We start from the raw sequence: 27,426 nt of genomic DNA, 5'->3' as shown, positions 1-27,426 counted from the left end.
ACAGGATCGGTACCCACAGATGGAGCAATGAGAAAGATGGGAGAAGGCAAAGGCAAGAAGTGGTGAAGAATTTGCTTACCTCCAGGTTTGTTTTAAAATCAGAATCAGTGCTCTGCTGGTGTTTATTCAGCACCAGGAAACTGTGATATAATACTACGGGGCTGTATGTTATCCTTGTGACATGTTTGCATTCTGTATCATTCTCTTTCTGCTGAAATAATTGCAGTAAAGGATATGGTACGTAGTGTCCTTCTGCATCTGTTCCAAGGTCAAGTGCAGCATATGTGTGAAAAATAGTTTCTAAACTTTGTCTTCCTCAGTGTACTTCTGAGACTAGTTACAAAAGGCAATTAGAGTTAACTTTCCAAGCAAAAGGGAAGCATTAAAAAAGAAAATCACAACCTGGATTTGAGCATGAACTCCTTGAGCATTGGTTTGGAAATGTACCTGCTAATGTTACCGGCATATTTTCTTCTATTCCACATAAGCATTCTTGGAATGTTCAACACTAAGACTGCCATAGTTTGAAGAGGTTTACTTTTGAGTGTATTTAATTCAAATGACAAGAACGGTCCATTTGTTTTGTGACCTATTTATAGCCATTAAACAAACCGTAACAAATGGATCTGCTTTAGTTAATTCACTACATTTGGTGGAAGATTAAGAGCATGGAAAATACATTCATAAAAATAGGTATGTTTGTGTCTGATACCGTGCAAATCTCTGTATACTGCAGAACTGTCATTTTAAAAATAAAAGTAGGAGTTTATTCTGCAAGACAAAGAATGGAAAATAAAGTGGTAATTAGGTAACTACTTTGGCAGACCAAATATTGGGGGGATTTGGTTATTTCTCACTGTGATCTATATATGATCACGCTCGTAAATCTCCAAAAGTAGTATAAACATGAAAAAATGTGGTTTATGTTCTGGTTCATTTTAATGATAAGAACAACACATTTTGAGAGTTTTTTGATTGTATTTTGTTTTCAAGGTGTTCTCAGCATGTTAAAAGAGTTGATGTATTTTTCCGTAACACAGTATTTTTATATTCATTGCGTTACAAAGCTGCTAACCAAAATTCTCTTTTTGCTTCTCAGGTTGTTTTTGAAGTGGTCACTTCAGGTCACCCAGGATATGTGGCTATTGATGAAGTGAAAGTTTTAGGACATCCGTGTAGTAAGTACCTATCTGCTATTTTAAAGCCAGCCCTCTAAAATGAATGTGCCACTATGCTTCAATAAATGTGGAGCAAAAGATATGAAAAATGTCAGAAAACAATGTCACTGCTATAAATATACGCTGAGTATGTGCAGTGTTGCTAGCATTTGAGCACTTGCACCATATTGGCTTTAAAGACATCTCTTATATTCACCTTGTGTACAGCGCGCTTGGTGTAAGCCCCAGAGCCTAACTGCGCCATCTAATGACACCTTCAGAACAAAAGTCATCAAGATTTCTTGACCAGTTTTCTATTGCCATCCAAAATTCTGTGCAGCCACAAGCTGAGGCATTAGTGAGAGCAGATGAACAACACAAGAGCTGAATAGATATGATTATTTTTTCCAAGGCTTAGAAAGAAGAAAACTCATCTGGCTGAGGGCTGAGGCTTTGCTAAGCAAGGTTACTTAGGGTACTTCCCCAGGTATTTTACTTTGGGTTCATGGCTCAATTTCTGCAGTGTTTTACTTGCTTATGTTTCAGATGTTTCCTTATCCCATTATTAAGGATATGTAATAAACTATCCTAAGTTTTAAAATTGCTGTCAAAACAAAACTTTGTAAATTAAAGCTTTAATATAGTAATCCAGACGTAATTAGACAGACTACTTAAATAAACGATTATTTCACATATTTGCTATTTGTTAAATAAGATGTAGTAAGATCATACATGAAACTGTAGGTTGTAATCTCATTGACCAAATGACTGAGGGGGGAAAAAGATACCAACTTCTGTGTAATTGTTCACCTTCCTCTTATACCATAGTGTACTTCTATGCATTCTTTGTGGCTTGTGAGTACGAGCTGTGATTTAAAATAAAAAGTAGTTTATTGGTTAGTACCAGAGCACCTCATAAAAATGGTTTTAGTGTTAGTGGCAAGACACAGACATTTCTTCAAATACAGAGACAGTTATGCAGAATCAGCAGCTGTTATTTCTGAATCACTTAGTTCTAATAAACACAGCAGGCTCTCATGTTGTTAGGGAGTATTTGTGCTTCTGCATTTTGAATTTATAATTTTGGTTCAGGTAGGATAAGTCTAAAACAGCATTTTATCAGCTTAATAATTTTTCTTACGCGGATTTTGAGAGGTTTGATCTGTGCATTTGTACCAATCAATTCTCAAAACCTGCAAGTAGCTCATGTAAATGTGGAGACTAAGTTATACCCCATAGCGCGTAGAGTTCTAACGTGGCAGTGTTGAAATGCAAAAGCTTTAATGAAAAGTTCTTTGATGAAGTAATTAAAATGTTAGAAATTAAGACATCAAACCAGTTACATTGTCTACAAGAAAATTGAAAAAGTGTGAAAATTGGAATAGAACTACCTTGTGTCTAAAACTTTGCAAGACTCATAATGCTATTTTTTCTGTATATTGCCAGGAAAAAATACTTTGGGAATGATTAACTCTTTAAACAAAAATTGAAATGGGAAAAATATTTGCTAGGCAGTTGTCTGGGTAGTACAGACAAAGACCAAGCAGAAAGCAAGTTGTAAGCATGTAGAACTGAAAGGGATGGCTTGTGGTGGGTGGGGTTTTTCTTGTGTGTGTGTTTGTTTGTTTGTTTCTAAAACCTAACACCCCTTAGGCCATACCTGGTAATTCAGAAAGGCTAGTTTTCCAGAGTTTAGGAAGACCAAGAAAAAAAACAAGTTGGGTAAAAGCAGATGTAAAAGAAAAAAGTGACTGAGAAATGGGGAACTTATTGAAGAATTTTACTGGATAGTCAGACATTAGTAGTTTGATAGGCAAAAAAGAGGATGACTTTGGCCTAAAGGCTGTCTGTCCTAATTCGGAAGTGTTTAAGAAAGAAAAAGTAGTATGTCTAATAAATTTGCCATAAGGACAGTAATCATGAAAAGATTTCCTTCCATAGTTAGATATTAATTTGGGCTATTTTCTTCCGTCTCCTCCTTCTTATACTTGTACTCGACACTGGTGAGGCTGCACCTCAAATACCATGTTCAGTTTTGGGCCCCTCACTACAAGAAAGACATTGAGGTGCTGGAGCGTGTCCAAAGAAAGGCAACAAAGCTGGTGAAGAGTCTAGAGCAGAAGTCTTCTGAGGAGCAGCTGAGGGAACTGGGGTTGTTTAGCCTGGAGAAAAGGAGGCTGAGGGGAGACCTTATCGCCCTCTACGACGACCTAAAAGGAGGTTGTAGTGAGGTGGGTGTTGGTCTCTTCTCCCAAGTAACAAGTGATAGGACGAGAGGAAATGGCCGCAAGTTGTGCCAGGGGAGGTTTAGATTGGATATTAGGAAAAACTTCTTCGCCGAAAGGTTTGTCAAGCATTGGAACAGGCTGCCCAGGGAAGTGGTTGAGTCACCATCCCTGGAGGTATTTAAAAGGTGTTTGGATGAGGTGCTTAGGGACATGGCTTAGTGGTGGACTTGGCAGTGTTAGGTTTACGGTTGGACTCAATGATCTTAAAGGTCTTTTCCAACTGAAACGATTCTATGATTCTATGGATATTAAGCAACTTTTTCTTGAATTCTGGTAGATGGTTATTTATAAATTCCTTGAAACTGCAGTTTCTCCCAGTGATAAGGTCTTTTAAGAAAATGTCATCAACATTTTAAATGATTGTGATGCTCTGCTAGAAAGTGTATGTTTAGTTTGCCAGTTTATTACTAGTACTATCATTTCCATGTGTGAAAGCAATGTTCAGAGCCTGGCTTATCTGCTAGTATAGACCGTGCAAAAAGTCCCCTTGCCTGCAGTAGGATTTGAATGGTTGGGGAATACTGCCTTTTCAAAGATAAGTTTATGTATGAAATTTCTATGCTTTTCTGTGTCACATGGTTGACTCTTTGCAGTAAGACAAAAATACACATGCTATCTTTTCTCCTTCAGTGGACATAGTTCTTGTTTGAATATCTATTTCATTCGTTAAGTTATTTGTAGCTGTATTGCTTTAATTTTTACTGGGAGTGTTTTCTCTTTCTAAATGAAAAATAAGTATTGGTATGGAGAATGCATTGTGTTCTGGTTTTTTTTTTTCTGCATTGTTCTTGAAAGGAATTGTATCTAAAGAGTACAGCTGTAGTTGGTGAGAAGTGTTATGTTAGTATTTTAGCTGTTTGGTGTGCTACATTTCTGAAGCATCTCCTCTATAGACACTGTACCGGGTTAAAAAGAAAAACCTGTTTCCCTGACAACATCACTCAACTTCTTACTGTTTTGTCTAGTTGGTAGTGTAAGTATCTAATAGGTTTTTGTTCAAAACATACTTCGTTTCCAGTATGATCTTTATTAATAGAGTGTTATTGCAAGAGGGATGCTGAGCTAAGATAATTTACACAGCAGGAACAATTAAACAGCACCCTTCTCCTCTGCTCTCTCCCAGGTATGGAAGTAAACCAGCCTAAAAATCTAATGTGTAGTCAGTGATTTGAACCTTTTAAAGCAGGGCTATTTAATTTGCTCAGTGTATTATTCACAGCCAGTACCTCCATGTTGCGTAACTTCAATACTTTATCTTCTTCCAACAGCAAAAACTCCCCATTTCTTGCGTCTTCAGAGTGTGGAAGTCAATGCAGGACAATTTGCTACTTTTCAATGCACTGCCAATGGTGGAACAGACTCAGGTGACAGACTCTGGTTACAGGTAATTTCTTTCTTTCCTAATGCACTGAGATCTGGGGGGAGGGGAGTTCATCACTCTGAAAGGAATGTAAACATGCAAATTAATAGGGCTGTCTGTTTCATCAATATTAGATTTTATAGTGCCTTTGAACTGCTGCATAGTAGGTATTCTGGTGCAGAAAATTATACTGGAAGATTTTGCTCCCTTGTTTCAATGGGATGCCTTATTAAAAACAAAGGTACTGTTTTTGTTACATGTGGCGATCATAAGTAAAGGCTAAATCCCCAAGGAAGAGCATATGACTTTCTCATAAGGTCTGTGCTGGCTAACTGCAACATTACGCTAAGGATTTGCTTCGTTTACCTCTATCTCTGTTTAGTATTTTCAGCTAAAATTGCATTCTTACTTTTTAAGTCTAGAGAAGACCAGCATGACAGTCAAATCTGACCTTCTGTATTATAGAGCCAAAGAATCTTACCTATATTCATTGAGTCCATAATTTTTTACTTATGGAGTAATGTAGCTTCTAGGTTGCTGTCAGATCTTGGTTTAAAGACTGTCTCCGACTCCTTTTCTTTCAGTGAAGACAGTCTCCCCTTACCCATATGTGTAACCTTGTATCAAAAACATGCATGTTACTTGATCTCTTTTAGTAATGGGGCACAAGTTTAACTGCTGTCTTGCTGCCGTTTCAGAGTTGTCTGTTCTCTACAGCAAACAATAGTCTGTATTTGGACTTAGCATTAGGGATATACCAACCTCCAGATCCCTATTGCTTTCCATACGTGAAAAACAACGTGCTAGAACTGGTACATTGTCAGTGAGAAGGAAATAAGGATGCCTAAAACAATGCCTAAGGAGATCAGTCACATGAAACTGCAGTATGTGGAGAAAGAGGGATAGGAGAAAGTGAAGCGATAGCAACAGGTGGGACTTGGAGATTAAATTCTCTATTTTTGTTGTTCAAACAATTTCAGGCTTTTACTATAGTTTTCCTTTCACATTGCACTTGGTGCAAAATTTCATTGAGCATTTCAGAAATAATTCATTTAAGTGGTGACGGGTTAAACAGCTGAGTAGTTATAAGAAAACTAACATACAAACAAATATGTAAAACCACTTGAAAAGCAAAGACCCATATTTATCTGTATATGAATGATGAACTGTTATGTCTATCCAGAAAAAGCCTGATCAAATACAGTAGAAGGCAAAGGAAATCTCCTTTGTTTTTATTTGGGTTTGCATGGGTATTTTCAACCTCTGTGCTGATATAAGGCTGATATTTCTCTAACGCTCCAGCCCTTTAAAGCCAGTATTACAGTGTTGAGTTGGTAGAATTAGACTCCTGCCTTTCCTAAGCCACTGAGATTTTTTGAAAGAATTATTTTACCCGTCATGGAAAGAGTTTAGCACGTATGGGAAAATAATGGGTTGTTATTTCATCAACGATAACCTTTCTAGAACCTTTGAACTTTTGCATAATGCTCTTTTGTAAAATTGAAGGTAGAATTCAATATAGGGAAATCCTGATTCCATTCAGTTTTTCCATAGATTTCAGGACAGTATAATTTTAGCTTTAACTTTTTTGTACGGAATTTAGGATACACATAAATTCTTTGCAAGGCTGGAATGTAATTTCTTTATTTTAGAAATTAAATACCCTTCTAGATTTTATGTAATATAAAATCATTCTTCTTAACAGCAGTAGCGATTCCAGAATATCTTTGCTGAGCTTAGTTAAGTGATTCCTTGTTTATACATGATTGTGAGATTTTTTTTTCTCCATATGAACGATAAGAAGGTAGCAACAGATTGACTTGTTGAGGAATTTCATTTTCCTGCAGGGCCACTGTTTATTTATTTTGCCCATATAACTACAGGTCCCTCTGGTAATCAGTCCAAGGTTGTGCAAATTCCAGGTGTGCCTTTGTGTAAGAACATTTTAAAAGTTGACAGGATCTCCTGGATAGCTTGGATTTATTTTTGTACTTCTTTGCCAGTTTCCACAGATGTCTGCTGCAACTTACAGTAAGACTGATCATACAGCTCCATGTGTGGGATGCTGAAAATCAAGGCTATGAGATACAGTTCCCAACAGGATTAGCTGTATTTTAGTGTACTAGGTCACTATCGGGTAACAGAACCCCAGACCTTGCAGTTCTCCATCAATCAACAGAGACCATCTGGTTTCATGGTATGGTATTGGGCAATGTTGTATACGCCTGCTTATAACATCTCATGACACTGCCACAGGACCATGAGTACAATGCAGCTATCTGTAACAGCCGACAGAAAACATGGTATCTTCCAAATGGACATGAAAGATCCTTTCGTTCCCGGTAACAGTAGAACCGATAATCAACTACAAAACATCTTAATAAAAGACATTCTTATGTACACTAGAGCCAGAGTAAAATGAGCACCGTTCTCTGGAGACAGTTATGCTAGCACTCAGGTAATAGGGATTCAGGTTTTAGTGGTGCTATGAACGGGTCGTGCAATCTCTCTGATATGCCTAGTTTGTCCACCAGTAATATTAAGCCCTTTCTACTATCCTTTTGATGGTTTGTTTCCTTAAATTTATAAAACCTTAAGGGCAAACCATAGTAAGTAAGTAAATAAATACGGTTGTGTGATTTTTATCAGGGGCTTCTCAGTATTTCTGCCACGTAAGTCGTATCAGGAGGCTCAATCTGTTTGGATTTGGCAATTCCAAAATATGGTGAGATAATTTGCTCCCAAATGATTTCCAGTACCTGGCATTTTTTTTCAGATTCACATTGTTAGTCTGAAGTACAGGTAAATTGCCAGGGTGAAATCACAGACCCACTGAATTCAGTGATGTTTCTGACTGTTTCCAGTGGTGGCAGGATTTTACTCCTGTACTTCTATGTCTTTTATAACTATATAAAAACCTCTCAGCTTGTATGCAGCAGAAGTCTTCAAGTTTAGTAGTACGCATTTTTCGGGTGAACAAATACTTTACTTTTTTACAGTCTGTTGGACTGTGAGGGATATACATTCCTTAAAACAAATGAATAATTGTGACTTTGTTGGTTATTTTAGTCTCCTTGTCTTTGCTGAGTAGTTGTTGCAAATGGCATAGATGTTCTTAGTTTAATAATGCCCAGGCTTTGAAGTAGTCCTAAGTGAAAACCACAGATCACATTTTATTTCCCTCCTTTTTTTTTTTCTTTTCAAGCTTATCCCACTCTTATTCTCTATGGAATATGAAGTCTATTAATTTATGGGGTATTATGGAAGTTTTTGCAATTGAAAGGATGATGGGGGAACCACAATTCACAGGTTAGCTGCCCAAATTAGACCAGTGAACCATGAAATTTGTGTCATGATGCTGTGATCAGTATTTACTCTTTCGGGAAACGGAAGATAGAAAGCTGTTTACCTATTCCATAGTGCATTGCTTTGCAAGAAAAGCATTTTTGCTGATCCTGCTAGGCAGCCATGCACCCTAGTGCATGAGCTGTGATTGCAGGCTTGTCAGATAACTTGACAACAAATTGTGGGTATTTTCAGTGATATCATTGTGGGTATTTTCAGTGATACCATTTCAAGTTAAAGTCAGACAAAAGGACTGAAGAACACAACACAGCATCATACAAGCTTGGTTTTAGTGTTGTAACTAGTGTCCAATCAATAAGGTCATTGGCTAGATTGTATGTTTATGAATTCATGTCCTCATTAGTTTATGTTCTAAACATAAACATACCTTAAAAATAAATCTGATGACACTAATGAAGGAATGTTTATAATTAACAGGTGTGTCCCATCTGTTTACATTTTCTTTATCGCATCTGTGGACAGCACAGGTTATTGTCAGTATGGAATGACTCTTTCTATTCCATTGAATGATTGAGCAAAAATGCCTTTCCTGTGCTCTTTCCTGTGCTCCCACTGTAAGGGCTGTACCAATTGCCATAAGTGTTTAGCCTCTTTATTACTGACCTGCATGATGATAGAGTGTATCCTCTGCAAGTTCACAGACAATACGAAGTTGGGAGGAGTGGCTGATGCACCAGAGGGTCGGCCTGCCATTCAGAGGGACCTTGATCAGGCTGGAGAAATGGGCAGAGAGAACCTTGTGAAATTCGTTAAAGGGAAGTGCAAAGTCCTGCCCCAGGGAAGGAATAATCCCATGTACCACTACACACTGGGGTGTGACAGGCTTGAAAGTAGCTTTGCGAAGAACCTGGTGATAGTGGTGGACAAGTTGACCATGAGCTAGCCACGTGCCCTCTCAGCAATGAAGACTAACAGCCTCCTGGGCTGCAATAGAGGGAGTGTTGCCAGCAGGTCAAGGGAGGTGATCCTTCCCCTCTGCTCAGCAGTGGGGAGACACACCTGGAGTGCTGTGTCCAGTTCTGGGCTCCCCAGTACGAGAAAGATACAGACACGCTGGAGGAGGGTTAAGGGACTGGAGGATCTGACATACAAGGGCAGAGCTGGGACTGTTTAGTCTGGAGAAGGGAAGGATCAGGGGAGATCTTGAAAGGAGTAGAGATGACAGAGCCAGACTCTTGTCAGTGGTATCTAGTGCCAGGACAAGAGGCAACGGGCAGAAGCTGAAATACAGGAAATTCCACTTAAACATAAGAAAAAAAATTTTTCGTGGTGTTCAAACACTGGAACAGGTTGCTTGGAGAGGCTAGGAAGTCTCCATCCTTGGAGATATTAAAAATGCAGCTGGATGCAGTCATGAGCAACTTGCTGTAGTTGACCCTGCTTTGAGCAGAGGGCTAGGACTACATGATCACCAGAAATCCCTTCCAACCACAGTTATTTTATGATTCTGTGATAATATTTAAAAATCACTATTTTCGTCTGTAGCATTTAGCAACTTTACTGATAAGGAAATACTGAAATTGAGTTTCTTGGGTGAGGTGAGATGTGTGCCTGTGTACACACGCTGTTTTTCAGTAGCTGATTGGATTCCTCTTTTTTCCCATTTTAACCTCTTGGTCTGTCTTTTCTGTTAATTTCTATTTCTGTCAGTTTACACTTCTTATTTCTTACTTTACTTCTGTTGATCATAAAGAAAGAGAAATGAAATTCTCAGCAATAAGACCATATAGAGGAAACCCAGCAAAGCAGTTGGGATGGGGCTTTAGCTATCAACGAACACTGACCTATTAAACCTCTGATCACACTAAAATTCCAGCAATTTATGTGGGAGGAGTAGTATATTGCTAGGAGAGTGTCAGAAGTACAATATCATCTGTTAACGCAGAGGCTGCAGTCTAGTACTGTGTATAAAATGTATATAGGAAGTGGCAAAAAGAAGCTGCTTTTCATACGATTTACAAAAGTGAAGTAATGAAAATGCAAAGAATAGGTACTTGGAAGCACCTGTGGAACAATGTATTCTGTTATCTGTATATCCCTTTTCTTCCTCACTTACATAATATTTACAGCACAGTTTTATAAACATCTGTGTACAGTACTGTGTTAGCTAGTTGGGTTTGCATTTATTTTAATTCTGCTTGAGGTTTAATTTGCACAAACTCTGTCACAATAATTTTTTAGGAGACAAACTTCAATTTTTCTGATTTTCGGCATTTTAAGAACTTGTGTGATAGAAGGATTTAGTTTAATTTACGTATTCTCTTTCCCTAAAGAGAGGCATAAGAAAGAAATTTAACAAATCTCAGCTTTCTAAACATCATTTCAAACTTACAAAATTTTAAAGTATGTTCACATGTATTAGAGATCCCACACCAAATTTTTGGAACAAAGTATCTATGTTTATTTTATTTGTTCTGCTCTAGCTATGAGCAAATGCATATACTGCAAGCTTTATACCTTAAGACAGTATATACTTAGGGTGTATGAAAAGTCAAATACATTTTTGAGTATGTATACCTAAACTTCCAAACCAGTTCCTGTTACAAAAGAGTTGTTAGGTTAGATGCTTATCTTTTGAGAAAGATGAATGCATTGCTTATGTGACAAACTTCGTTGTGAACAGTTACATCACTTCTGTCTGGGCAATAGGGCTGAAGGCTTCATCCCACTTAAAGCAATCCTCTTCTATCTTCTGTCTGTTGGGATGCAATCTCCCATCAGGGATAACACCAGCCAGGCTTTTTTACCTGGGCTTACTGGTTTTATTCTTACGTGTACATAGATTTGATTAATCTTTCTCTGATGCTAAGATTTGTCTTACAGAATCTTCAATTATTAGTGATACCAGAGACTAGGAGAAATTAATTAATTGTGGACTGTTAATGATAAATCCCAGTGAACATATGCAAGAAACAGAAAGATATCTTGAAATCAATGTATCTGTGAGGTGTTTTGACTTCAGTGGTGTTTTGGAGCTGACCAGCAGAAACCATCCAGCCTAGTGTTTTTATCAACAAGCTATGTGCAGCTGAATTTACAAAATGTGTTTGGAGTGTGGTAGGAAGTAAAGGTGACTTTCTTCCTTGGACACCATCTTTTCCTTAGCATCAGCGAGGCTGAGTGGCACGTCAGGTGCTGTGTACTCTTATCACTGGCATGACTGTCCGAGTGCTGAGATTGCTTTAGGACTAAATTCTCAAAGTCAGGGAACTGACATGCTCTCAGAAGTGTTGGAAATGGGTTGCCAACCTGCCGTCCTCCTGTTTTTGCATCCAAGCACAATGAAATCTTTCCTCCACAGCACTGTGCTGCTGAGGCTGGTTCTTGCAAGAGATTTCTGCATGTTCCTTAGAAAAATAAACCATTGAATAAACAGAAAAATAGAGGCCAACTTGCCAAGTCAGGGCCCCAGTACAATCACTGATGGATGTTAGACTGACATCTTACTTCCACGTGCTTCCTGTGTAGCACAACTGGGATTCACACAGATACTATGACCAATGAAATGCGCAGCTGAAAAAACTAAAATGCCTGCTGGTGCGATAGCTACTCTGAATCTATATACTAACCTTACACTGCTTGTATAAGATGGTGCCACTGTAATAATGGAGACAAAAATGAGCCGTATATTCTCCCACTCAGAAACGTTGCAGAAGCCTGGCTAGCAAAGCTGCTCTACGGGGTAAGCCTCCCCATCCACCTGGACTGCCCTGCCAGGCACAAGAGTCAAATGTAGATAACCATGAAGAAATGTCAGCATGTTTTGTTATTAATAGTAAAAAAATGCAGATAAGGGTAAATGGAAGAATAAACTTCACTCCTATCCTCATGAACCAGCTCCACCATTCCTAAGTGGCGTAGAAGCTTAAAATGTTATCCAAAATAGTTGACTTCTGGTGAAAATACCTGGCAGAAGCAGCTGTGAAGTTTTACATTGTCAAAACCTTTAAATTGGAAACTTCAGATCAGTGAGCACCACAGACCCCATTGGTAGTGATAGCAAAAAAGAAACTAAAAACTTCAGTGGATGTGAGCAAATTTCATTATTTTAATTCAAGAAAACTAAGCAACCCTTGATACAGTAGAAAAAAAAGTACTGTAGATAGAGGGGAGAGAGGTGCTTATCTCTGTAGCGGTGCCGGTCATCCATCAGGTTGCAAGGAGTGATAATGGATGATAAAGGCCTTCCTTCAGCACCAGTCTAGCAGAGGTGGATGCTGCCCTGCCAAGAGTGCACTTGTGAGACTGAAATACACATTTTGTTTTCAACTAGTATACCAGCTGTTCCTGCTTATGAAGGGAATATGGAATCTGAAAACTTTTAATATAGGTATTAAAATTTTTGTCTTGAAAAAAGCCTTTTTATCACTAAAATATGACACTCAATCCTCTGTATCTTTGGTAATCTCCTGTGACCAGAAGAGATTTTTGGGAAAAAGTAAATCTAAAAAATTCATGAACTGTAGAAGTTTTGCTTTTAGAGGTACACTGGAAACTCTATGAAATCCACTAGGACCTTGGTTATGGACAACAGTGCAAAACCGTAAGACACCTGGACACAGCTTGGTGAAGTTTGTTTGTGGGTAACATGAAATATTAGTAGATTTTGGTCCTCCTCATTTGCTGAAGATGCCCTGTTGCACCTTGTATCTATAAAGAGAGTCAGAAGTGCCACCTAAGAGAGCCATTATTATTTTTATTTAACAAGGATGATATGAAACTTGGACTCTGGACAAAAAGCTTCTGGTAACAGGTAGTTGTTCTTCTTCCTTTTTTCCCTGTTTTAGAACTGTGTCTCAAGTATTCAGAAACTACCAGATATTAATGAATGGACTACATACATTGATTTGCAGAAAATTTGCTTACCTGCAGATATTTATGGATATACAGAAGTTAGAGGGGATGCTGTCATGGTTTAACCCCAGCCGGCAACTAAACACCATACAGCCACTTGCTCACTCCCCCCCGGTGGGATGGGGGAGAGAATCGGAAGGGTAAAAGTGAGAAAACTCATGGGTTGGCATAAAGACAGCTTAATAGGCAAAGCAAAAGCCCTGCACACAAGCAAAGCAAAACAAGGAATTCATTCACTCCTTCCCATGGGCAGGCAGGTGTTCAGCCATCTCCGGGAAAGCAGGGCTCCGTCACGCGTAACGGTGACTTGGGAAGACAAATGCCATCACTCTGAATGTCCCCCCCTTCCTTCTTCCGCCAGCTTTTATTGCTGAGCATGGCGTCATATGGTATGGAATGTCCCTTTGGGCAGCTGGGGTCAGCTGTCCCAGCTGTGTCCCCTCCCAGCTTCCTGTGCACCCCCAGCCTACTCGCTGGTGGGGTGGGGTGAGAAGCAGAAAAGGCCTTGACCCTATGTAAGCGCTGCTCAGCAGTAAGGAAAACATCCCTGTGTTACCAACACTGTTTCCAGCACAAATCCAAAACATAGGCCCATACTAGCTACTATGAAGAAAATTAACTCTAGCCCAGCCACAGCCAGCACAGATGCACATAAATCTGTCCCTCTTCTCCATCCCTATCAATCCCCACATATGTTCTCATTTGATGAAGTGACCCATAAGAAAAGTTATTCTGGGATTACCTGTATCAGTCTAACCTTTTTGGTATTCTTATCTGAATTTGAAAATGAAGCGACCCAAGTAGTGTTCTCTTTTCAAGAAACTCAGTTTGATGTGTTAATCTTCCAGTTATTCTGGAGTGTTAAATAATATAATACATGGTGATTAGCAAACCTGAGATATTAGAACAGTTGACCTGTGCCACGGGGGGCTGGTTAAATTCAGCTTGGTTTTGAAGAGCCTGTTAGGTATGCCTGTTTTTGGACCCTGAAGACTGCCTTGATATGAAGCACAGTTCAGCAGCAGTAGAATCACTTAGGGACACATATGAGTTAGGCAATTGATGAAGTAAATGCAATAAGCTTTCTGTGCTATGCTCTTGGACCTTTGGGAGAAAGAAACAGTGACCTTTACAATGAATACTGTAGTTAAAATGTACAAACTTACTGCTGGGAGGTATCGTGTTCAAATTGGAGTTGAATGGCAGCTTCTTTTATAAGACCAAGGGCTGTTGAAGCTGTTTTGAGGCAAGGAGAACTGAAGTAAAGATTAACTTAAATTAAACCCAAAGGGAAGATGATAGCAAGGAAACAGAGCATTGGAGGAGGTGTGTGTTGGGGGTGGGAGCTGTTAAACTACGTGACTGACTCAGTAATTAAGACGGAAACACCTCCAGCCAAACCCCTCTACATTAGCTTCCCTGTTTAATGAACCAGTGTGTACCTAACTTATTACTGGTTATTACTGCTATGGTTGTCTTTATTCACAAATTGCACTGTCACTGTTGGGTTTACCATAGCTTTCTTTAACCACAGGCATGCGTCTCTTCTTGCCATTCATTCCTCCCGTTTGAAAGGATCTTTTCAGGAGGCCGCTGCCTCACCCTGAATAGGGCATGGGTTTTCATCATCAAATATGCGTGTGCTTCCTTCCTGGCTACTTCTTCCTTACCTGCTTTGTAGGACTTGGTATTACTTTGGTTTTGCCTGCTATTCTGGTTGTTTATAACTTTGGAATAGACTTCAGGTTGTCTCCAGAACTTGCAAGTTGGACTTTATTCATCCCATGCCGCTTTTTTTCCCAACAAGATAACACTTCTCCAGTGAAGAGAATGTGGGACACGACCGCACGTTTTTTTAACTGTCCTGTTATGTACTTGGACAGAAAAGACAGACAAATGCCTGCTTTAGTATACTTTGCATTGTGTGTATGGATGAAAATTATGCTAATGATCTTTACTTTCTCATTTTCTCCTCATCACTCTGCTCCTTCCCAGCCGCTCCGGAAGCCTGGCGACTGCAGAACTCGAAGGCAGAGTGTTTAAGATCCTGTGTATGTTCTCTTCATTTTTTAGCAAGTTGTTCATCCTAACTCTTGGAATTTTTAATACAAATAAAAGGATGATGAGAAGTACTTAGCATTGCATATTTCAAAGAATTAAGATACAGTATTAGATTAAATGACTTTATAAGTAGGGCTATGGGTTCAGCAAAATGCTTAGCAGATACATGGATCATGGCCATAATTTCTATCTAAAGTATAAAACTCTTGTGTTAGAGAGAGATTTCATAGTGCTGTGTTTTCTCCAGATGTTTCTGAGGATCTAGTTCCCTACAAGTAATTTTGTATTGTATTGTGTGCTTCTAAAGATGAATGGAAAGAAGACTTGGAATTTTTACGTATTTTGAGAGCACCGACAAATTTTTAGAGAATATTAACTCTTCTCAATCACTCTGGAATTTAATGTAAAAATAAAAAAATAGATTGAGCAGCGGTTTGGTTTTTTTTGTTGTTTTAAAATCTCTATGTAGTAATAACAGATTTGCTCCTGTCAGAATGATACAAAACAATTTCAATATGTAAGTACAGAGTAACTGCTTTGGGTAAATTACACTGAGTTTAACAACTCCAGAAAATGCAATAATGTCTTTGTTTACTTTCTGTATGTTTAATTGTATCTTCAAATAGATGTCATTTCTTAATATTTGATAACTCAATGTGTAACTTTAGTAATATTTTACAATATTACCTGGCAGCTCCAGCCAGCATTTAGGTTTAGTCATAATAAACAGATTTGTGGCGAGCTATGTGATTTGAAGAAAAGGCTCAGTTATCAAACATTAAAATATTGAAAGCTGAAATCTTTCTTGAAAGGTAAAATAATAACATTTTGCTTGAATGCCCATTAGTTACACATGCAGAGTGCAATTTTGGCTCATAGCAGAATAATTCCAAATAGGACAATAATAATCTTTTTCCAGCATGGCATCATTACTTAAATGAAATACACTTGTTAACTTACACAGATGGAATAAATACAGGATAATCACAGGATCTGTGGTGGTTCTAATCTAGACTGACAAACAGTTGTCTTGGTTATGAAAGCAGCTCTAGAAATTCAGAGGTAAAGCCGGCTGTCTTAATTATTGGAATGATATGAACTCTGCGAAGCAATTTTGTTGAGGTATTAATTACTATTTGATTTGGATTTTATACATATTTTAAACAAAATTACTTCTGGCACTACCGATGTTATTTGAGATCCCACTGGTATGACTCTAATCACAATTTTATAAATGTGCATATTTGAAAGTGGGATAATGCAAACCCTTTCTTCTATTAAATGTATGAAAAGCTGTTTAATCTACCTGTATGGACAGAGGGTGACTGACCGATGTTTCCTGTTAAGTCTCTTCTGGCAAAATTGTTGAAACATGCCTTGAGAGTGATTAATGCAGTGGTAGTGCTGGATATAACATCCCAGAACTTCAATCCCTTTGAATTATTGCTGCATTTTTGTTAAAAGTATTTCTGAAAGGTTTAATATATATCTTGTTGCTGCTAAATTGCTCTTCATTTAGAAGACTTACAGTTAGTTCATTGCCTAAAAGAGACTGTAAGTCTAATTTAAATAACCATCAACCTATTTCTTTTCATTCTAGCTTGCCTAAAATGGAAAAATAATGTGCATTTTAAAGTGCTTTAAGCTGTCTCTGTATGCATTTAATATGCTGGTACTAGGAATATGGATTTTCAAGCTGTATATATCCTGAGGTTAAATTAAGATTTTTTTTTTAATATCCCTATATATTAAATAATGCATTGTTTAATAGAAAATTTATTCTTACAAGTGACTTACCAGTTATATCTTTTCATTAGTTGGCTTAAATAGCATTTTTGAATATGTGTAGTTCTTTTTTTAAAAGCTTTCTCTGAGCATTTGAAAATGTACGGGTTGCTCAGCAGCCAGTGGAACCTGTTATTTTCATTTTTGGATCTCAACATTTTGCAATCTTTGTTTTGCAGTCAAAATTCTTCTGCTCTAAGAAGGTTAGATAGCTCTGCCCTGGGGACATGGCCTTTGTAGTCCAAGCAGGTCTAGCATTAAATGATTACGGCAGTTTCCTCCTTGCAAAGAATGAAGTGTCCTGTTCACACAGTTCTCCGAGTCCCAGAGGCAGAAAGAGCTAGCAAGCTTAATCTGTAGTAAAGCCTCGGTCTTTCACATGGCAAAGCAGGGCTAAAGTACAAAAAGTAAAAAGGACTATCTTTATCTTTGAACTGTATTTACAACAACAAAAAAACCCCACCCATAAAACAGAAGGACACTACAAAGTTGCTCCGACAACCTGTTTTAATGGGTTTTAATATAGAGTACCACAGTCTTGCATTGTAAATCATGAATTTTATACTGTTTTCTGGAATGGGATTAGTAAATTACAGACTTGTCTTTTTTTGTGTGTTTAAATTTCAATAAGATATGATATATTTGCGAAGACTCGGGCTTCCAGATAAAAACTGGTAGTTTGCAAGACCTATCAGTATATTTCAAAATCTATCTTAAAAGAACTGAAATTAAGGTTTTAATGACTACAATTAGTAAACCAATAGATTGTAAATGATCTCTCTTATTTGTGAGACTTCAGAATGTTGCATTAGCGAGTGTTAAAAACTTATTTTTGTGAATGCTACTAAAAGTAATTCTTTGTAAAAAAATTGTAGTGGGATGTACTAATATGTTCAATAAACGAAAGTTTGTTTGATATAAGTAAGTTATTTCTGGCCATTCTAAATGAAATAGCTATTGACAATTGGCACTGAGAGCTTGTTGTTTATCATACAATGTGCTTAAAGGGGCCTGTTAAATATGGAAAAGAAAATATTATTGACATTCTCCTCCAAATTTTGGATAGTTAACTAACCATAAAAGTGACCACTGTCATACCTGTGCAGCTTCCTGAAGACACTGTGCAGTAACTCAGAGAGAACAAAATGTGAATCACAAATAAAGGGAGCAAAGCTGGTCGTGTGGGTACAGTTAAAACAGAAGCCATTCTGTATTCACATATCAAATTATAAATAACATTTTTTCAGACTAAAAATAGTCTTTTGCCATTTGTCCATTGCTGAAATAAGTGTTTGGGGGTGTGGGTTGTTTGAGGGTTTTTTGGTTAGGTTTTTTTATTTGTTTGTTTTGTTTTGTTTTACTGTACAGCCTTTTTTTTCCCTTTTTTATTTAAACTCTCTTCTGCAATGCCTGTGGATTGAACTTTTCTTATACTTGAATTCATTACCTTCATTACCATTCCTTTATGCTCAGGCTTAAATAAATTAGGCGGCTCTCCTACTCATTTGCTGTCATCCCAGAAGAGAGGGAAGACTTGCTCTCTTGAGATGTATTTTTTCTTGTGGAAAGTAAAACAATTATGTTTCTTAGTCTTTGTCCGTTCCAGATACTATGTTTTCCTTGAAAATATTTTTCCCAAAGAGACTAAAGAAAAAAATCTGTTTGGTGTATTTTTTTGTCTCCTTTGAGTTCTAGTAGGAAATGGCATGCCAGTGATTTCTGTGAGACTGTTTGAGTTCTAACATATAATTAGAAACTGTACACTTTGCTGATGTGAGTTTGTAATGTTTAAGAGAAGTCAGTCAAGATAATCTTTATTAATAATAATCTCACATCTGTTTTACAGGTGTGTTATAATAATAGTAATAAAGAATTTTTATTCTGGAGCTCCATGAATTTTGAAGCCACCATTAATAACCTGTTTCACATCTGGATTTCAGTGGGGGACAAAAAGGCTCAAATCCTCTATAGAGCCAAGCTGAGTTATATTTAAGGCTCATGTAGCTTGTTCATTTGAGCAAAATTATGTGTGCCTCTGAAATATGCTTTGGCTTCTCTCTTTTTCAGTCGAAATTATTGACATGTGAATGGATAGCACGTGTTGCATGGCCATATAGTCAATTATTTGATCAAACTAAGATTTCCTGTTGTAGAACAGCAGTTAAGACATTTGAAATCAGGCGACATTAGTGTGTTTGAGAATAAGCAAAACGTGAAAAAGATTATGGGACCCCAGTGAAATAATAATTTATTATAAATACTGCAATGGATTGATCAGTTCCAATTTTCATTCTACGTATGCACAGAAACAGATGGCAAATAAGTCCTATGGGGCCGGGTATTTGAGCACTTCCCTTCGTGGACTCCTGGCTGTTTATATGACAACGCAGGCTGTGTTGTTCAGGATTTCTAGGGGCCATTGGGAGGTCTGAGGGGGCCGGCATGGTAGGAGACAGTCCTCTGTGTGGGGCCAGCAGGGCGTGTGCATGCACCATACCTTTCCATGGTCTCCTCTCTTCACAGGCTGCAGATTAAGGCAGAAATTATGCTGCCTCATGGCATTGCCTAGTCCTTTCCCTTCACCTTCTTCTCCCTTTAACAGCGTCCTGTAGCCTTTGTTGGGTGGGAACAGTGAGAAATAATTCTTAAAATATTTACACGGTTCTTCATTTGTGTTATAACTCATGAGAGTCGTGGTAAATTCCAAAGGCAGGTGCCCGTGTGGAAGGGTGGGTGTACCGTGCAGGCTGAAGTGGAGGGCCTTGTTCACACTCTAAATGAGCTGAGCTAGTTTAGGTACTAGAATTAATCAGTGTGTGGCAGTATGTTGTTCCCTAGAGAATAACTTACCCTATTTCTTGGCAAGATAAAATAGCCTGTGTAATGCTTCCTGATGTTGCAACTAGAAAAAAGGAAAAACTAGCGTGGGTGGATGTAATGGAAGCACATGACTTGGCTATGCACAGAGTCCTTAAAGAGTCCGAAAGCTGCAGTAACACACTTTAAAACCATATGGTTTGTGACTGGTCAGCAGCTCTGATAATTAGGATTAATCAGTTATTGTCTTAGGCAAAAAATAATGTTGCTCTTAAGAAATGTTCATTCTCCAAAGTCATAATTAACCCACTCTGCTTGCTTCCTGCTATCTGCAGCCATTCTTAGAAGGATAGGTAGAAGGATATTACAGTGGCAAACCCAGTAAAAATAGTAGTTTTGAAATAGTGGTTTGAAATGTTTCTTTCCAAGTTTTGTTTTCGGTAACTGCCATGGCACATCAGAGAAGCTGGTTTATCTGCAGCTCAGAAATCTAGGAATTTTAAGGAGCTGGCAATTATCTGAAGTAATTCTCAAGTAATAATTTAAGACTGGGTAATTTTTAAGGCATGATATTACATTCTTCTTTGGGTATCTTACAAGCATTTTTTTCTTTTAAATAAGCTGTGCATCACCCACGTTTATTTTTGAAGAGGGAGTAACTCTACCTTACTGTGCATGAGAATCAGTATTTACTGTTAATTATGCTGCTTCTTTGGCATTAATGTCATGATTAACTTTGACTTGGTTTTGTGATTTATGGGTGAGTTTAATTTTATGTGCTGGTATTTGAAACTCTCTGGTTATAACTGGTATTTTAAGGGTACTTTCAGTATGGTGGCAAGTAAAGGCCATAACAAACTGAGGTCAGTATTTCCTACGTAGAGCTTAAATTCTGCTTAATTCTGGACAAACTACAAACTGGGGCAGAAAAACAAACATCACCAGCTGTGTTGATGGTTTATAGAAGCTCAGTAGTGCAGGACCCTTGCCCTGCTTGAAGCTCCTGAAGTCAGAAAAACCTACTAAAAATAACTGGTATCATTACATAGCATCAAGACTGTGCATATGCCTTCCTGGAGAGAGCATCTTTTGGGAGGTGCTTGTTGGGGTTCTCCAGTTTCTTTTGATGTTTTGATAATGGCCCTAGCCTTCAGGTTGTTGAAATGTATATGTTTTTGTGAAAAGTGTGTCTGTCTTGTTTGCGTGTTTGAGTAAATGTTGTCACTAGATTTTGTTTGTGGGTTTTTTTTTTTTTTTTCCAGCCAGCTCTAGTAATTTGATGATTTTACATTTTCTGAGGGTTTTTGGGTGTTCGTAGTGCATGTATCCTATTTCATGGGCAGGTGGAGCACAAGTTCTGATGAGGATCTGAGAGCCAAGTCTCTCTGCCTTCATCTTTGTGTCAGAGGACATGGCAAGATGTCGTCTCTGCCCTCTTCTGTCTGCTACCCTCCTTTTCTTCCTCCTCCAGCCCATGCACCAGATCACATGAAGGAGCAGGCCCATAGTATGGACTTATGCTGGGCCTCGTGCTCCTCAGCTGTTACATAGCTCGTTTTCTTGTGCCGTGCATGCAATATGTTGAATTGAGGGCGAGATGCTGCACTGGGGTAGAAACTGCGCAGTTCCCAGGTATCATGCTGAGGAAGTGGGAGATGGAGACAGCTTCTGCCTTGTTGGTCATTTGCCTGGTAAATCTGTGCCTAGGCTCTTCCACCTGAGTTGCTGCTAACCCTGTGTGTAGGTGCTGCTATATGAGAACCATCCACTGACATTTCCGTACAAGCTGTGCAAGATGCATACGCCAAGTAGCAGATGCAGAGGGGAAGAGAAAGCGGAGACTGAGTATGCTGGATTTCATGTTTCTTTAAAAGAAATAACTTTAAATATTTGTGTAAAGCAAGCCAAGCAAGTAAATGTTACATTGCTCTTAAATCTTTCTATTAGTTAATCTATAAAGAGTTGAAAGCAGATGTTCCAGATGAGTGGTCGCCCACTGATGATGAATGGTTTAACTCACATGGGAAGGCAGTAAAGTCTCACACAGCGTAAACATCTGTAAAAGTAACATACAGACTTCTGCTTTTATCTTGCCTCCTCTCTTGGGGAACTTGAGAGAAATAAAATTTGTTGTCGGTGTTTTTTTAAAATATGACTAACAATATTCTTTATTTTTGTTTTTTGCCTAGGGTATTTATGTAAGGGATGCACCTTTGAAGGACATAAAAGTCTTCAACTTTCGCCGATTTGTAGCTCTTTTTAGTGTGGTAAATGCCACGAAGCGGGATGCTGGTAACTATCGCTGCATGATTCGGACAGAGGGAGGAGTTGGTGTATCGAACTATGCAGAACTGATAGTCAAAGGTATTTCACAATAAAAAAATCAGTATTTGCATGATCAGTGTATGGAATAAGGACCTGCAATTGCTAATTCAGTAAGAATGTCGATAAGAGGTTAATAGCCTGTTAAAGTTGATAAGACTTTCAATAAATAGACTCTGTTTATGTAAATCTTAAGAGTCTATCCAGCTGTAACAAGAGAATGACAGAAGAAGCCAGGGCTAATTAACTAGTTATTTGTTGATTGTTATTTTGAATAATTCCCCAAAATGCACTGTTTAGAACTACATGTCTTTAAAAGTATATTTAGCAGATTTTTTTTTTAAGGTACGAACATAATACTGGCTATTTACCTCCTTTATGGAGATTGCATTCTAAAACTATATTTACTGCAAAATATGAAAGTTTTACATTCAAATGAACACATAAAATACAGATATTCTAACATATGGAGGGATGTTTTTAAAAACAGCAGGAAACACTTAAATGTAAATGCAATGCATACAGGTATGTCCATCCTTATTATAGACAACTGTGCTAAAACAATTTTTTAACATTCATTATATTTAAATTGCATTTTGATTGCTTCTTACTTTTATACTAGTATTTTGGAGGAACAAAATTTTATTTTTGTTGTTTCAGAGACAAAACCAGATTCTGTAGCACCTAAGCTGTGGAGCCACATTATTGTGTTACATGTCTTCCTTTTCTGGTCCATTCTGTGCCTAACAAGCAAGAAGTGAGATGAAGGGCTAAAGGCTCTTTCTCTCTTCTTTCGGAAAACAATTTGATCCAAGTTGTCAAGGAGTGAACGAGTGCCTTAAAACTAAATTCACCACAGGTGTGGAATTTTCCTCTGGAAACTAGGAAGGACACACTTGCATCTGTTATGTATCCTCTGATTTTGGAAACAGTATCCTTCATTGGATAGGACTTTTTCGCTTTTGGGGATAGCATTTGGATTATCACGGATGGTATCATTATAGCTGTTCTAATAGAGTTAAAGAAACTTATAGGCTAAGCAGTAACACGAACAAGAAATTAATTTTTGTGTAGTACCTTCTTGTCACTCTGCTTTCCAAATCTTGCTCTAGGTTTTATCTTTTGGGTTAAGATACAAATTAACATTTCTTATGACTTAGTCATCTAATTAAAAAATCAGTACCTATTGCAGTATAAGAGCTTGTACAGTTCTGGTTGCAGACAGCAGACTGAATAAGGGGCTTTGTTATTAGTTGATCTGGAACTTGCTCTTTTCTTTCTCCTAACTCTTTAATTATTTTGTATATTTATAAACCTACATGGGATTTGTCAGGAGTTTTTAAAGATGTGATCCTTTTCCTAAAGGCAACTTATATGTAGTGTAATAAGCAAAGTGTGGGATAACAATTACATCTGAAAATGTAGCATGGATGTTGTTTCTGAAGTCAGTACAGAAAGCATGCGTATGAGAAGCTAGCAGTAAAGGAGGGGCAGGCAGTAAAGGAGAGGCTGGCAGTAAAGACAGGAGGCACGGTGGCATAAGTAAAGAATCAGGCCAAGACATTAAAAAAGCAAAGCAAAGTGGATGTGTGTTAGAGAAAATGGAGAGAAGCGGGACAAGACAAGGAGGGAGGAGGAGGAGGTTGCGAATAACCAGTGTATGAAGATAACATGACAAAACAAATTGTAGTATGAAAACTTAGATGAGCTATTTGAATGGACCGATGAAGAAAGAAGCAAATAGAGAAGGTGAGATCAGAATATAATTATAAGGCATGGTGGAAAACATGAGGTTATTTCAGTCCAAGCAAAGATAGCATGAAAAGGAAATAAAAGGAGTGGCCAAAAATGGAAATGTATGGAAGTCAGCAAAGAGAGCAAGAAAGGGTGGAGTATGAACCCCAACAGGAATGATGAAGCATCTTTCAGACCTAAGATTAGTGGAAATGAGGAAGAATGGAGACTGCCTGAAGGAGGCAGATGGAAGATTGACTGTATCAGTGACAGGAGATACAGAAAGCCAAAGAAGTTAGATTTTTTTCAATTTCTTTGATTTAGGGTGTTTTAATTTATTAGTGCTCCTTTTGCAGTGCAGTAGATGAAATTATGAAGCGTATCATTAAAGCATTTGTGCTTACCCAGATTCTTTCAGAAAATTTGCGCTGGGCGCTGTGAACAAGTGTATAGCCTTTGGGTGTAATCCCATTAACTACTTTTAGAGTGGCAAAGTAATTATGGTAATCCCTGTTGCCTGTATTGGAGCTTTTATGAGACCACCTGCAGGTCATGCCTTCTGACCTAAAAAGACCCATTTTAAACATTGTGCTGTAAAACCATAGATGACTATACTGAAATAGCAGCATTAGGGGCTAATTAGTAAATATGCTTTCTTATTGGTGGTGTATAATTAAGAAATTGTATTTCCTAATTTTTTTAGCAGCTTTTTTGCAATGTTAGTTAGCAGAATTCAAAGGTAATAGATTGATTTCAGTGCAGCTGTATCTTTTTTTAATCCATTACCATTGATAAATCATGAAAAAATGTACATTTACCCATATTGCATATAATGCTTAGTATACATGGGAGTTACTGATGGGTTAATAATAGTATGTGTAGAAATAGTGGTGTAATTACTCCCCACTCTTTGTTGGAAACAATGAATCTAATTCTCTTCTCATTTTCGCTGGTGTAACTAAGCTGACTTAAGAGGAATTTCCCTGGAATCGCACTGCTAGGATGACAGGAGAGTCAAACCTAGCGTTTGTAAGTTAAAGAGAATCAGTTCTTAACATTTATTGTGCTCTGTTTCATTCTGGTTACTGAACTTGTAACTCAAGTTGCAAATGACAATTCCTGCACTGGAATTGGGATTTTTTCAAAGTACCTTTGCTTTTAAATAGGGACATTTGCACAGTAGAGTGGGTTACAACTCCGTACAAAGTTCATTATTCTTTATTGTAGATATAGTTTCATTAAATAGGAACTTACTCTGAGTGGATTCCAGTTACTTTCTTATGTAAACCTCTTTAAGGTTTGTAGTGCTGCTGTGGCATGATGTTGTGTGGCACTGGAGACCAGGTACCAGAACTTCCAAAATCAGTGGAAAGGCTACTAGTGTCAGGTACTGCAAACCACACCTGAAATCACAAAGGAATAGGAACCAAGTCTTGAACATGAGAGATATGTAAGAAACTGCCAAATGTTCCTTTTTTTGTTTGTTTTTTTCTCCCCTTTTTTTTACCTGAGCAGATATGGTTATAGCAAGGTTTAATCTGTGGGGGGAAGCAATTAAAGAGCTGTCAATTAATCCCATGTTATCTTATTAAAGAACTGTAAACATGAATATTGTCTAGTTAATGAGCAAAAAGCCTGTCAGTGAACAATTAGTCTGGCCTTAAACAAGAAGGAAAAAAAGGTTGTTTTTTTTTAAACTTGTTTGTGTTATCTTATATGTCTTTTAGAGGATAGTGAAATAAAGTATTGATTGTTCTATTTAAATAAATCCTGAAGGGGAGGTTTTCAATTTACCCGAGTGTTTGTTCTGATAGGAAAGGCTGAAAAGACAAGTGCCTTGTCATTGTGTGTGCTCAAACTACACAGTATCCTCATTTAAGTTTGTCAGAGAATTGGATTGAAATGTCACTTCATCTGATGGGAGACATGAAATTGGCCTTGTCAGATCACCCACTTATTGTAAAAAACAGCAGTTCGTATCTAATAGGTGACATAAAAGTAATCAAACATTGAGCAAAAGGAAAATAGTAGGGTGGAATTGATTAAATGTATTTGGTGAAGTAAATTAGACTTCTACATACAGTCCCTAGGTTGAATTTTTCTAATAGTGGGCAGATCCAACACAGATTAGATTTAGCAGAACAGAATGAGCCTGTCTGAGCAGACATCAGATTATTACAGAGTTCAGACTGCTTATTGAGTTCAAACAAGGTAAACCTAGGTGTCAAATTGGTTAAAAGGAGTTTTGTTAGGTTTTTAAGCGAGGGCATAGAAAGGTAACCATCTGTAATGCTGGCAGCTTAAATGTCTGCATCTTTCCAAATGGAAGATTTAACACTGGGAGCAGAACCAAACCTCTTCTGGACCTCTAGAGCAAAGACTTTATTCTGGAGGGCAAAATCATTTTGAGATCAAGACACAGTAAGAAAATATTAAAGATTGCTTATCTGTTGTTCTCATACAGTAAGTATACACAGTACTTAACGCCTGTTTTCTCTCTGCCAATTAGCCTTTCATGCTGGATCCACCAGTCTGTACCCTTTTTTACAAACAGTGGTGGTATTAGGACTTATTTTTATGGTTGCCTGACAATTCCTATCATGAAGTCCTGCTTTCGGATGCTCATATTTTGGCAAACTGACTTCAGGCTGATATTTTGCAGCGTGTGTGTGTGCCTCAGCCTGAAGATTATGAGAAAACCTCCAGCCAAAACAGTTGAGATTGTTCCGCAATCTTAGCAAACTTGCCATAGGAAAGTGTTGAAGACTCTGGGCTTTGAAGCAGAAACTTTTTTTCAGGAGGGTAACAGTTATGTCAAGAATGCTGTTTCTCTGTTCCTGTGAAAATCTGTTTTCAAGTATAGTCAATTTACAAGCTACTAAATAAAACCCACCAAGACCCCCATTCTGATATCTATGATGAAGACTTCTCCGAGTTAAGCTCTCAAATTCTCCCCAAATTCTAGATACAGTGAACGGAATTTAAATGCAAGCACTGATCTGAGCTCCTCTGGGATGGGCTGGATCCAGGCACGGGAAGCAAAAGCTGTGAGCTTACCATTCCTGTGCTTTTAGTATACAGCCCTCCACCTCGCTGAGCCCTTGTACTGTGAGGGTAAAATGGTGACATGCATGATGGATAGCGAGGGGTGCAAGAGCAAGTAGCTGCATGCTCAGATGGGGTTGTTAGTGTTGGGATTGAAAGGTATGGCAAACTGGGAGGTGTTTTGAAATGAGAGGGGAGGTAGCTGAAGATTGGGACTACATAAGCACTAAAAACTAGGGAGAAAGATGACAAAGGGTGGAAGATAAACATATATACATACATGCGTATGTAAAAATATGTATGTAGGGGATGAGGAAGGGGGCTGAGGCCAGTGGAAGAGGGAACTGTCTGGAAAGGGGAACTGTCTAGTGCAGGAGGGGAAAGGAAAAGCAGATGCTAGGGAGAAGCATGCTTAGAAGAACAACAGCAGACTGGAAGGCAGGGAGAGGAGCAGGCACGGAGCTTGTAGATACAGCCTGGGGTAAAAAAACCCCAAACCTGGGGTGGGAATTTAGTGGTGTTTGGAATGTGGGGATGGTGACCATGGCGTGGGGAGAAAATGAAAACGGAGCAAAGCTGAGAAAGGGAAGGGTAGATGGGTTTAGACCACTTAGGTAAGCAGATGAGCATGGAGAGA

The 27,426-nt window shown here is 38.2% G+C and overlaps 1 protein-coding gene across 9 annotated transcripts in view; it reads left to right on the top strand.

Moving 5' to 3' along the window:
- The window catches only part of PTPRM (protein tyrosine phosphatase receptor type M), a 489,673-nt gene that overhangs the window by 171,768 nt on the left and 290,479 nt on the right, over positions 1-27,426 (top strand). For all 9 annotated transcript variants that reach the window (XM_075494401.1, XM_075494400.1, XM_075494399.1 and 6 more), the window contains exons 4-6: positions 1,100-1,178; positions 4,714-4,829; positions 21,878-22,052. In XM_075494401.1, coding sequence (XP_075350516.1) covers positions 1,100-1,178; positions 4,714-4,829; positions 21,878-22,052 — 370 coding nt within the window. The remainder of the gene's footprint in view (positions 1-1,099; positions 1,179-4,713; positions 4,830-21,877; positions 22,053-27,426) is intronic.

The sequence above is a fragment of the Mycteria americana genome, chromosome 2 (assembly GCF_035582795.1).
Source record: "Mycteria americana isolate JAX WOST 10 ecotype Jacksonville Zoo and Gardens chromosome 2, USCA_MyAme_1.0, whole genome shotgun sequence".
NCBI lineage: Eukaryota > Metazoa > Chordata > Aves > Ciconiiformes > Ciconiidae > Mycteria > Mycteria americana.
This window is presented reverse-complemented; position numbering and strand designations above follow the sequence as displayed.